Source organism: Castor canadensis, chromosome 9 (assembly GCF_047511655.1).
Source record: "Castor canadensis chromosome 9, mCasCan1.hap1v2, whole genome shotgun sequence".
Lineage (NCBI taxonomy): Eukaryota > Metazoa > Chordata > Mammalia > Rodentia > Castoridae > Castor > Castor canadensis.
In genome coordinates, this window is record NC_133394.1 from 124,755,811 (window position 1) to 124,769,228 (window position 13,418).

At 38.2% G+C, this 13,418-nt stretch overlaps 1 protein-coding gene and 1 non-coding gene across 3 annotated transcripts in view; one reads left to right on the forward strand and one right to left on the reverse strand.

Moving 5' to 3' along the window:
* The window catches only part of Nwd2 (NACHT and WD repeat domain containing 2), a 165,139-nt gene that overhangs the window by 14,330 nt on the left and 137,391 nt on the right, over positions 1–13,418 (reverse strand). For both annotated transcript variants that reach the window (XM_020187066.2, XM_074042462.1), the window contains 2 exons: positions 4,370–4,573; positions 703–847 (listed from right to left, as the gene is read on the reverse strand). In XM_020187066.2, coding sequence (XP_020042655.2) covers positions 703–847; positions 4,370–4,573 — 349 coding nt within the window. The remainder of the gene's footprint in view (positions 1–702; positions 848–4,369; positions 4,574–13,418) is intronic.
* On the forward strand, positions 1,169–1,239 carry Trnap-agg (transfer RNA proline (anticodon AGG)). Its single transcript has one exon. It is a non-coding gene; the product is annotated as a tRNA-Pro (tRNA).

Here is a 13,418-nt window from a genome sequence, read left to right on the forward strand (position 1 = left end):
CTCATCTCTCACTCCCTGAACCTGGCTACCTTGACTTTCCTTCCACTCCTGGAAGCTGTAAGCACATTCTCGTCTTGGGAATCTTGAACCTGTTGGTCCCTCTGCCTGGGGTTCTCTGAGACACGGCACTGTCAGCTCTGATTCCTTCAGCTCAAAAATCATTTCCTTAGCCATTCCATCCACATCTGGACCCCAGCATCCTTCATCAGTCACTCATCTATAAGCATGCTTTATTTTATCCATACTATCATTTATGAAATGATCTTGTCCATTTATTACTTCACTATCAGTTATTTTTCCCTTGCTGAAAAATAAGCTGCAGGAGAACAGAGACCTCACCGTCTTACTCATTCTTATCTCCACATGCTAAGTGTGAAGTCGCCCAATTGGTCCACACACGTTCACTGGGTGACTGGGCGAATGAGTGAGCAGAACAACTGAGAAACCACGGTGTAATTTGGGCTGTTACATTTAGCTACCTCTGACTTCTTTGAAAATGACATTTTCTGGAGCAGCCCTCCAGAAAGGCTTTTCCATGAGTTAAAACAAAAGAACATTTACCTCCCCAGGACGTGACATTTAGAAAAATTAAATCTGCCAGGTCATGAGTGAAATTAAATTCATAAAACCATGAAAGGGAAGCAATGAACACATTTATTATTTTGTCTATTCCTTGGTTGACTGAGGATGCATGCAAATTACCTGAGAACAGGTATCTCTTAGCTTGGCTGTGTTTCATTTTACCCTTTTCGTGTAGTAGTTTTACAGCAGCCTTAAATATTTTCTTGATCTCATCTGATATTTCTTGCCATGGCTTCTCATTTTCAGCACTGGCAGTAGGCTGCATCTGTGAAAGGTACAAGTGAGAACTTAGCCTTAAAATCACCAGTATTTAAGAGCAACAGAATTCCTCTTAGCTGGCTGCAGCGGCTCACACCTGCAATTCCAGCTACTTGGGAAGTGGAGATCAGGAGGACTGCAATTCGAGGTCAATCCAGGCAAGAAGTTACCCATCTCCATCTCAATCAATAAACTGGTTGTGGTGGTGCCACAGCTGTCATCCCAGCTACAAGGGACGAGTAGGTAGAAAGATTGTGGCCTGAAGCTGGCCTTGGGCAAAAACAAAAGCCCCTGCTGAAGTATAACTAACTAAAGAACGAAGGGCTGAGGGTATGGTTCAAGTGGTAGAGCACATGCCTAGGAAGCATGAGGCCTTGAGTTCAAACCTCAGTACCACCAAAAAAAATTCTTCTCACTTGAAAGCCAATATGTACAGATACTATGACTGTACTTTACAGTGTCTCTCCAATTTCCCTCAAGTTAGAAGATTCCTCCATGTTATGTGTGAACTTGCCCAAGTTACATAATGGTGTGACCCATACAGTGTTGGTTTGCTGGGCTTTGCTGTAATTTATACACGGTTTGACTGTGTTTTGAATGCAGTAATGTTGAGAGGTGGTGGAACCTTTAAGAGGTAGAATCTAGTGGAAGGATACCATATCGCTAAGGTGCCATCCTCTGACAGGATTAATGTAGTTCTCATACAGCCTGGTTAGCTCTCAAGAGAGTGAATTTCTATGAGAAGGACAAGCTTGGGCCCCAAATCTCTCTGGCTTCCAGTTTTATCATGTGATCTCTTCTGCATGAGCTCCCATCATTATGCTGGAGTGAAGAGGGCCCAGTTCAGAGGCTGAACAGCTGGGGCTGCCTGATCTTGTGCTTTCAGCCTCCAAAAATGTGAGCTAAATGGACCTCTTTAAATAGTATCCAGGCTCAGGTATTTTGTGATAGCAACAGAAAATGGAGAAACACAGGTTGTTTTTTCAACTATGTTTTCTCCTCTTAGTTTTAATACAAACATCATAAGAAAACAATCTTTTTAATGGCCTCCAAGGGGAGAGACAGTTAAAGGGGAACAGTATGCTCATATGTTACTATTTGTCTTTAGGTGTTTCTGCTTCATTGGCTTTGATGAGCTGCTGGGAACAGAATGGGAGGGTTGCCTTCCAGGAAGGAAGCCTTTCTATAGCGTTGATGGTGGTCTCATTCAAGCATTCATTTATTCAACAATAATTTATGCATAAACAGCAGGCAGGGTTTGGAGAATAGTTCACATTTCCCTAAAGGATCATAGAAATGAATGAAAATGCAGCAAAAAAAGCCAATTGAATAGTAAGATCTGAGCAAGAGCTATCAAAACGTTGTGGAAATCAGTTTCTTAAGGTCTCACATTTTCGGCTATCTGCATTTACTGCTGGTACATTTAACCAGGGAATGATTTGGTTGTACACTAGTATGCTTATTCAGAGAAGCAATGCCATTACAGATAATTACTGAGGATAAAGCATGTGAAGAAGAAGAAGAAAAGTCAAGGATTCTGACATGATTTCATATTGCATGGAGAAAGTACTTTATGTTGCATTGTTAGAAAGACAAATGTAAAACATCTTAAAATGGAGACCTGTGGCTAACTCGTGGCGTCCCTACTTTTGAAGCTGCCTGAGTGCTGACTTTATCAGGGATTCCGACCTTCGAAAGGGTTGAATGTCTGTCTTCTTTTCAGTCCCTGTAAACATTCTATGCAATGAATAAGCTCACTCTTCCCCTCTTCTTCATTTAGTTTTAAGGGACAAAGAGTAGATACACTTGGGAATCGAGTTGGAGAGGAGACAAACATTATGTTTCCATCAGACTCAGGCATGGATCAATCTCACTCAATTCTACATAGGCATGTACAGTGACTGCTTGTAATGTGAAAGGAGGAATATAAAATTAAAAAATAGAAAAAGGAGATTGCAAAAAGGCCAGGCAAATTTTAAAAAGGACATACCCCACCCACCAAAACATACCAACCACCAAACACAGAAAAATTTCACAAAATTAAAAATATAACTATTGAACTTGGAAACTCAATGTATGTGTAGACATGAATGTGTAGACACAGCTGAAGAAAAAAAATCAGTGAACTGGAATAAAGATCTGCAGTAATCCTCTGGAAAGCACAGACAGAGATGAGGAACTTGATAACATGAAAGGGAAGGAGGAGACGTGGAGGACAGGGCTGTCTACAGAACATCTAATAAGAGAGTAGAAGGAAATGAGAGGAACAGAGGGAAGTCATTTTTGATGAGACAACAGCTGAAAAATTTCGGGAACTGCTAGGATATATGAATTCACAGATGTAAGTATGACATATATTAATTAGAATAAATCGACACAGTTTAGAAAAATGGACCAAATAAGAATATTTTCAGATAAATAATGAGAAAGTTTATCACTAATAGATTTTCACTAGTAAAATTTCTAAAAAATATACTTCACAAAGAAGGAAAATGACTCCAGAAGGAAAGTCAGAGATACTACAAGTCAATGCAAACCAAAAAAATTGAGTTTCTTAACTTTGGATTTAGCTCTTTTTTTAAAAGAAAAAAATAATTTTAGGGTGCATATCATGATGTTTTTATATATGTATACATTGTGAATGATTATCATAATTAAGCTAATAACATCCCCGTCATACTGCATGGGTAGCACTTTTTGTGGTAAAAACACTTTGAGTGTTATATTTCAAGTATATGGTGCAGTATTACTAACTACTCTATGCTCTGCATTAGGCCTTCAGAACTCAGCCGTCTTGGAACTGGAAGTCTGTGCGCTTTGATCAGCATTCCCTCACTTCCCACACCACACCCCAGTCCCCATAAACACCCTTCTACTCTGTAATTCTGAATCAAACCCGTCAGATTCTACGTGTATCTGACATCATACAGGGTTGGTCTTCCCATGTCTGGCTTATTTCACTTAAAATGTTCTCTGCAAATGGTAGGATTTCCTTCTTTTTAAAGACCAAATAATATTCCAGTGTGTGTGTGTGTGTGTGTGTGTGTGTGTGTGTGCATGCACATGAGTGCATGTATCATTTTCTTTATTCATTCATTTGTTGGTGGACACTTAGGTTGTTTATATACCTTGGTCATTGTGAGTATGGCTGCAATTCTCCTTGGTGTCAAGACAGTGATCTCATTTCCTTCAGAGATATAATATATATCCAGGAGTAGGATGGCTGCACCATAAGGTAGTTCTGTTTTGACTCTTAGTGGCCCAGAGCAACTTGCAGTCCCACCAACAGGGTACTAGGGTTTCCTTTTTTCCACCTCCTCAACAATACTTACTTTTGACTTTTAGATAATCCCAACATATGTGAGGTGTTAGTTTTGATTTGCATTTCACTGATGATTAGCGTGGATTTAGTTGCTAAAAGCAAGTCTGGGGCCTAGGGCACAGTTTTCTGTCTATTGTGGCCTTTCAGTGGAGAAAACCAGCCCTGAGTGACAGGACAGTTCAGAGAAAAGGGGATAAGGTGACTTACTGTGTTTTGATTACTCCTCAGCATTTCTGATTTGGGTCTGAGGTAATAGGCAGCCGGCACAGAGTTTTCATCTCGACAGTACCATTCTTCCAGTAACTTGGTCTCCAACTTCGCTTCGATGGCAGCATCCAAAATCATTTCAAACTCTGAGGCTTCAACCTCTCCAGGGATTCGGATGTTCCCATATTTTTCACCTAATAGTCCCTGTGTATCAACAAGAAGGTTCAGTTTAGTGTGTCACTAAGAAATTTCATCTTAGCGTCCACAGGATATGGTCACTCAATTACTAATACATATACAGTGACACATTGTGGGTCAGTTTTCTCTTGTAATCACAGTGGGTCTCTGACCTCCTAAGTACAATTAGGTCAATTACAATTACAGAGAGTCCTTCAGTATTCTGAGAGTTTAGGTTGTACATTCTCTCAGATGATGTAAGATGCAGAATTTTGTTGCAAACTTACTTTTTCAAAGTTTACAGAACAAAACAAAAGCTGTCCTACTGTGAAGTTTGTGACAAAGAAAAATTACATGCTGGGCCTTACAAAATGTCAAACCCATAGAGCCTCTAACAAAAGAACTCTCTGTTAAGAGTTAATCTAAGTCCCCAATTCACACAAGCACAAAGGACAGAAGTATGACATCACTCCATGAGATGGTACTACTACCATATTGACAACTGGAATAAAACATACAAAATATAAGCAAGGTAGTGCTTTTTTCCCTATTAACTTGGCAACCCCCCACCCAAACCCCTACAAAACAAAAACAGAAAGATGTGCTCAGTTGTATGTCAAGATGTGAGGAAATAATAATTACATAGTGCTGATGGATATATAAAATATAGTTCTCTTCAGTTTTGGCAATATGTCTTAAAAGCTTTATAATTATATAACTTTTGATTCTGCACTTTTTCTTCTGGGAATTTGTCTTTAGAAAATAATTAAGAGTGTACACGAAGACCTAGCAGAATATTTATGCCTGAACCTTTTGTTTGAACAGAAAGAAAACACCTATTAACATCCCCAATGTACAGGAAAGGAAAACATTTAAATAAATAATACACCCATCCAAAAGATGTACCAAATTATGTCACAGAGCTATATTGATTTGCAAAGATATTTATAAAGTATTATTGAAAAGCAATAACTTACAAAACAGTCTGTATAAGATGATTCCAGAGTTTTATATATAAAGAGACAGAATATTACATATACAAGAGAGAGAAAAGAGAAATATTCACAAACACATATACACATAAGAGATTTTATAAGAATAAACAGCAACCTTTGAGTGGATGTTTTGAAATTTACTTAGGTTGCTTTATGAATTTGTTGCTTTTTTTTATAAGCCCTTTTTTTTTGGCAATATATATGCTTTATTTTATACTGAAAAAAATCAGCGGGTATTTAAAAATTTAAACTTCCTGATGAGACGCCACTTCTTTGTGGCGCAACACTTTCAAGGTTGCTCTACATGATTGCCTAAGCAGTGGTTCTCAATGCAGTCAGGGGCACGGCAGCATCAACAGCACCTGAGACCTTGTTAGATCTGCAAATCCTCAGGTTGCATCTCGGACCTACTAGAAAGGCAACTCTATCAGAGCTGCATAGTCTGTGCTTTGGCAAGCCATCCAGGTGACTGAACTTTGGGCTCAGTTTTGTGTGTTGAGATAGCACCTGGAATATCTAATTAATCTTCAACATTTTACCTGATGGAACCAAGGAGGAAACACAAAGAAACTCTTACAGAAATCTGTAGCATCCAAAGCAATTCTGACTGCTCTATAGCATTTACGAGAAGCTTTCTGTTTGATCTGTAAGCATCTTCATTCTTCCCTCCTGCTGACTTGCAGCATTAGCTTAAACATTGAGCTTTGTGAATCCACTTGAACGTGAACTGAGATTTTGGCTTCCCTACGAGCTCTTCTTACTCCCTCTACTGTCTGTCACCCCAATGTTCAAGTGTTCTTTCCATCTCACCCATGAAAATGAGAGTAAGAAAATTCCTAGGTAGACCTCTACCTAAAATAAGTTCATGACCTAAATTCTATGGCAAGATGGTGAATCCAGGGAGGGCAGAGGTAAGAGCTATTTATTCCTGGTGCATAGAAAGTATTAAAAACATGTTTGTTGAATAAATGAATGGACCAGGTGGACAAAGTGAGTTCATTAAAGTTTGGTCTACCAGTCTGTTCTCATTTGCAACAAAAGTCCCTTTGGAAGGGTCATGAGTAGAAGGCATTCACTTTATTGGTATCCATGGAATACAGGGGTTTTTATAGAGGGTTCTTTTGTGATAAGATTATTCCCATCCCAACTTACTATGCTAGCCTGAAATTAAGAATGCATTTATTTTAATCTGCATTGGCTTGGTGCTGTTCTTGATAATGAAGTTGAATGTAACAAAAATGATGTGTTTCAAATTGTCAAATTCTAATGGTCTCTCTTCTAAAACCCCTTGTGCTAAACGATCAGATGCATTTTCTCATTTGTCACAGATATAGAGATAAATGGTCTCTTTTTAGGGTAACAAACCTGGTGATTATCTTGTACCTTTAGCTAATTCTGGATAAGGATGGTCAACACCTCAGTCAGGGTTGTCTGTCATGAGGAGTGGGATCTTAATGCTGACATGAGTCAATCAGAAAACCCAGATGGGCAGGGAATAAGAGGATATCTAAGCAATGGACAGCAGAGAAATCCAAAGAGGGACATAGGTGGAATTTGGTTCTGGATAGAGGACTAGGTAGATAGGCAGAATATTTATTATGGATCTTAGTAGTTGCAACTCTTCATCTAGCAGCCAATGAAGTCCAGAAATATTATGGACTCAGCTACCATGATCCAAGGCAAGACAAACTGGATTTGGGGCATAAAGTGAGGAAAAGGACAAAATAGTGAGTAGTAAAACAAGGGCTCATCTTAGGGCAGAACTGTCATCATTGTACTAGCAAAGTATTACTGTTGGTTCTTCATCTTCTTTCTGCTCTAAATAAAGCTTCCCACTGAAACTAGGGTAGGGTCAAATCTACAGATCGATTTCTAAAACATGCTCCATGGATCTCCCTGGAAACCCATGAATCTCCCTTGAATCCATGAATGTGCCCTTGAATCTCCCTGGACACTTGTTAAAGTGAAAATGCCTAGGTCCCTTCTCAGACCAAAAGAACATTGCAGGTGGAGAAGCCCAGAAACCTGTATTTTAAGATGAAGTTCCAAATCCATGTAGAATTTGAGAACAATTAATATGCATTGTCCACATTATCATGAATAATGCTTAGCGGGAATTAGAGGCAGGACTGGGAATCGAAAGCTATTAAGAAATAATTATTTCCTTGAGTTGGACACCTGGCATCAAATACTATATTTGATCAATATAGTAAGACAATGTTCCTTGGAGTAAAGATTACTAAAGAAGGAAAGAGATCCTTAGTCAATTCAAATAACAAATATAGAGTGCTTACTATGTGTAATGCGGAACTATAGACCTTTAGAAAAGCAATGTGCTGTATAGGTTTAAAGTTACTTATTGGATTGTTCTTCTCTGTCCTCTTCTCTATTGATTCTTCTTTTAGGTACAATGTTCATAAATCATAAATCAGTTATTTTTCAGGAGTCCAAGACAAGATTCTACCTTCATCTGATCTTGTCATCTGAGAAATAGCAAAAGAGAAATTGGCTACCACATTTTTCAGGAAGATTTTATTTTTTTGAGTTCTTTGTGACTATAGTTCTAATGTAACACACAAATTGTTTGAAATACACAATTATTTATAAATATTTGCCAGGGAGAGAGTCAATTTAGAGAGATTGCCAGTTCAACTCATTTGCAAAGTCCAGCTGTTCATGTGGTCAGTAAGTCAGAGCAGAGGTAGAGAGGGCAGACCAGATCCAAGAAGCTTGCAGTAAGACTTGGGATGGCAAGATGGAGTGCACTGTTTTGTTCCCTTTTTGAGCTATTCCTTAGCTCTGCAGACATGGCGATTATCTACAAAAGACCTTAAGGTAGCTACAGTCTCCATGAGCAAGAAGGCAGCTGTATAACTTTCTTTGTCCACTGATAATACAATATACATGGAAAAACACAATTTCCACACTCTTCTGATCCCAAAGCTCAAAAAGCTTGATTTTTGTTTAGTTTTAAGGCAACACTGCCAGTTTGTAGGAGAAAATCTAGCAGGGAGTTAAGAGACTACATTCAGTTAGCTTCACCAACAGAGTGTTTAGCCTAGGACATTGGACAGAAGAAATGCATATGACTGAAATAATTTTCAATGTTTTATTGAATTGTTTAAACACTCTGTTCCTACATATATGAACATAAAATTTATGTTGTTTTATCTGTTCATAGAAATCCATAATCTCTTCTCCTACCTACCTTACCAAATGTGGAAAATATTTAAATTGACCCATGCTTCCACACTGAAGATAGGTTGTATTAGTTAGCTGGGAAGCAAGAATGTATGTGACTGCTCAAATATAATCTGGAGAGTTAAGACCAAAGAGCTGAAAGATCTAAGAAAAAATGTCATTCTTTTAACGGCAGTTTGTATATCCACAACTCTAGCATAAGAAATACCTCTTGATGTTTTGGCACTCACTGGAGGTGGTGGTTGTATAACACTGTAAATGTATTAAATGCTAGTGAATTGTTCACTTCAAAATGGTTGATTTCATGTTATGTGAATTTCACCACAGTTAAAAAAGAGAAGGAAATGCTTTCTGAACTACTGAGGTCTTCATAACTAGGAGTTTAAATGTAAAAAGACTTGCTTCTATCTCTCTTTCCTTCTTACCACACTGAGATGGATACATCTAAGCTACTGCCTTCAAAGGCTTAGAGATAACATTTTCTTCCCCTCAACTGATTTTTCATTTTCCATTGGGCAAATACTGATTCTCCCTCTCCTCCTGCTCATTATATACAGTTAGTTCCTCCTGGGCGTGAGAACCTTTAGGGTCAGAGTCTGATGTCATGCTGTTTTTACTACAGTAAACAGAACAGAGGAACTAAAGAACTCTTTTTTTTTAAAAAAAATTTTATTTCTTTTATTCATATGTGCATACAATGTTTGGGTCATTTCCCCACCTTCTCTCCATCCCCTCCCTTACTCCCCCTCACCCCCTACCCCATCGCTACCAGGCAGAATCTATTTTGCCCTTATCTCTAATTTTGTTGAAGAGAGAGTATAAGCAATAATAGGAAGGAACAAGGGTTTTTGCTAGTTGAGCTAAGGATAGCTATACAGGGAGTTGACATGCATTGATTTCCTGTGCATGTGTGTTACCTTCTAAGATAATTCTTCTCGAACTAACCTTTTCTCTAGTTCCTGGTTCCCTTCTCCCATTGGCCTCTGTCGCTTTAAAGTATCTGCTTTAGTTTCTCTGCATTGAGGGCAACAAATGCTATCTAGTTTTTTGGGTGTCTTACCTATCTTCATACCTCCCTTGTGTGCTCTCGCTTTCTCATGAAGAACTCTTGAGGGGGTTGGTGAGCTCAGTGTGTGAGGAAAGACACAGGAACAGAGTCATGCTGGGGTTGTGGATGCTATGTTGTAGGAGGTAGGCAGGTGCTCCCTGGGCTGCTGTTCATGAGCCATCACTCATGATTGCTTCTGGAAGGGAAAAGAGAGATCTCCACACACCTCACTCCGACCTCAATTGTGTTGAAACAAGCTGCAGAGTATTTTCTGTAAACTCCTCATTTCCCTAACCCAAACACTGAAGCACGATGGGGAATATAACCAGCTCTCTGTAGAAGCTTCTATGTTCTTTCTTAAGAGAAAATACCCATCTTACATATAATTTCCCTTCATGTATGATCTCATTTAGCACTGAAGTCTGTGAATTAGGGAGAGATGATGATGAGGACCTCAAGGTTCATAGACCTCAACTGGCCTGCCCAATACCACTAAGAAGATGTGGTAGACAGCAGCACTTGAATAGGAAACTTTTAATTCAATAACCTCATTCCTTTGACTTCATCAAGTTATTGTGCTACTCTCCCTTCTCACAGTGCCTTCAGATGGCTTGTTTGCTTATGATGGACAGTCTACTCACTGCTGTTCATAGGTCTAATATGTATGGTTGTGTAAACTGTGTACTGTTCACAACACATTGTGGTATGTTCAATGGTATGGCCTTGGGTCTTGGTGGTCATTTTATCTGACTTACTGTTGCATGGTGGAACAGAGGTGGTTATGATGCATTCCTTGAGGCTCATGGCTACTGTACATATGTGGGAAGGGACCAACTGAAATCTATTGCACTCTTATTCAAACAATGCATATTATTTTCTCAATGTTTTGCAACAAGTACCTACACACATACTTAAATTTAAAAGATAAAATACCTTATTTATAAGTAAATTACAACTCAATTACTCAAACTTTTTAAAGTTTCACGTGTCACAAGAAGAAAAAAGAGTAAATGGATGGTTAATTTTATGTGTCAACTTGACTGGATTGCAGGGTGCACAAATATTTGACTAAACATTATTTCTGGATGAGATTAGCATTTGAGTTGATGGAATGACTAAAGCAGATTGTTTTCCTCAAACTAGGTGTGTATCATTCCATCCTTTGAGGTATTTAATAGAGCAAACTGGCAGAGGAAGGGAGCATTTGTTCTCTTGGCCTGCCTGTTGAACTGAAACATGGTCTTCTTCTGCCATTGTACTGGGTCTTACACCATTGGTGCTCCTGGTTCTCAGGAGCCAATTCCTCATAATAAACCATGCACACATGTGCATGCACTATTGGTTCTATTTCTCTGGAGAAGTCTGACGGGGTGATGGGAAAATGAGAATAAATTGGAATACAGTGACAACTGACTAAAAAATTATCTGTTAGAACTACATAGTATCTACATTAAAGATGATGTGGTTAAGATCTTTTAAGAAGGTTGTATTTTTGGCCATTTAAATTTAGAATGGATTATTAGAGATATACTGTTGTATTAAGGGTTGTCAAGAATGGATGTTAGTAGATATATTTAGTGTATAAATTTAAGTATTTTTCATTTCAAAGCATTTCATTATCCAATACTCATGACAGACATGACAGTTAGCATGATTACATATGTACTGGCATATGTAATCATTTGTCTTTAGCCAAAAAAAATCCATTTCTCACAATTTGTACATAATGAGCCACTAATTTCCCATGACACAAAGACAAGTCTCTGAAGCAGGATATTTAGACGAAAAGATACCCTCATGCATCTCGTGACTAACATAGACATTAATACGAACACAGCGAATTGGATTTTGTCAATGTAGGATCAGATGTGCTTGCGATCATCATTAAATGATGGAGTAAAGTCAAAGATTAAATGATTTACCAAATCATGAAACATACAGAATAACTAAATTGATGCTTCAATTTAGCTTCTTTGACAGTTAACAATTCTCAGCTTTCTCATGAGCACATTATAGTATTATCTTCTTTCTTCAAATGACATTCATGATTTAATTATGTTATTAAATTTACATACTTATTCCTATTGCTGACTTACTTAAAACAGTAATAATTCTGCTATTTTTTAGTTACTACAAGGTGATTTTGTCTGTAAGGCAGTGCCATTACCTGGAGAATACTGAACACAACCATTATTCTTTAGAAACAGTACAAAGGGCAGCAGCCACAAGTGTAAAGAATTGGGTAATAGCACCATGAGGAACAGAACTATTCTGGTGTTTGCAGTTAACGTACATCAGTTCTGAAATACAGATTACAACCCTAAATGTGGTCAGTTGCTTTGCAAAATTGATGACAACACAATGCATAAGGATTACTAAAATTCTAAAATGCTAGAGACAGAACTCAGTAAAGAAGTGAATACAAAAGAGAAACAGGGTTTTTTTAGAGGTTGTTGGAGAATTTTGGACATATAAGAAATGAGGTGTCTGTGTATTCAAGCGAACTGCAATAGGTCAACAGGGTCATCTAGCTAGAAAAGTGGCTTTGGAAGTCACCAGGCATTCATTAAACAGATATTTTTTAAGTACCTAACTTACTTTGCAGGGTGACTGGCCTGTTAGGTTTGATCAGGACTCTCGTAGTTTGAGTATTGAACGTCCCATGAACCTCCTCAGTCCCCAAATCAGGGTGGATGGTCACACTAACAAGCTGGTCATGGCCCTTGCTTCTTTTGCATTTTCATTCTTGGAGCACAGGTACCTACTGAACAGATATTTCAAGGGGTAAAATACAGCATGGAAACAGGGCTGAGGGTTATCAATCTTAGTGTAGCCACAGAAGTGGGGGAGGAAGAGTGGAATAGTGTTATAGAAGTCAAGGGAGAGGAAACTAATATTCAAGACACTGATACAGAGCTATTATGAAGTTATGGAAAGATGGACCCATGGCATGAGCAGATAATTTATATAAGAAAAGCAAAATGCCAGTAAGCAAGAAAGAGAATAATGCTCAACTCTTTTCACAAACACAGAACTGCAAATGAAAACATTGGTGTGATAAGTTCATTTTGGTTATCAAATCCTTGGAGGAAAATAATGAGCAAACCTAAAGGTCTCTAGGCAACAGGAAAGGAAACTTCTCAGATGGAGTGACAATAAAAGTGGGCATAACCTTGCTGAGCACAGAAATTGGCAGGAGGTATAAAATTCCACTTTTAGAAATTCATCGTATTATTTGCATTAAGATTTGTGTACAAAGAAGCTTAACAATTTTTAGTTTATGTCTTAGACTTATTCTCTGTGAGATTTTTTTTTTGTTTGCCAGTGTTATTGTAAATAAGAAAACTGAGAAATTAAAACTGAAAATTGCCCACCATAATTACCAACTTATAATTTGTGGCACAGAATTCTGTTTAAGTTTCCATTTTCTAATTCTGAGAAGAAAGAAAACAGAGAAATTTGTAAAGAATAAAACAAGCAACTGTGTCCCTTACAACTCAACACTTGGTCATATCATTTTTATTTTTTTTTCCTTTTTCTTTTATTATTCATATGTGCATACAAGGCTTGGTTCATTTCTCCCCCCTGCCTCCACCCCCTCCCTTACCACCCACTCCGCCCCCTCCCT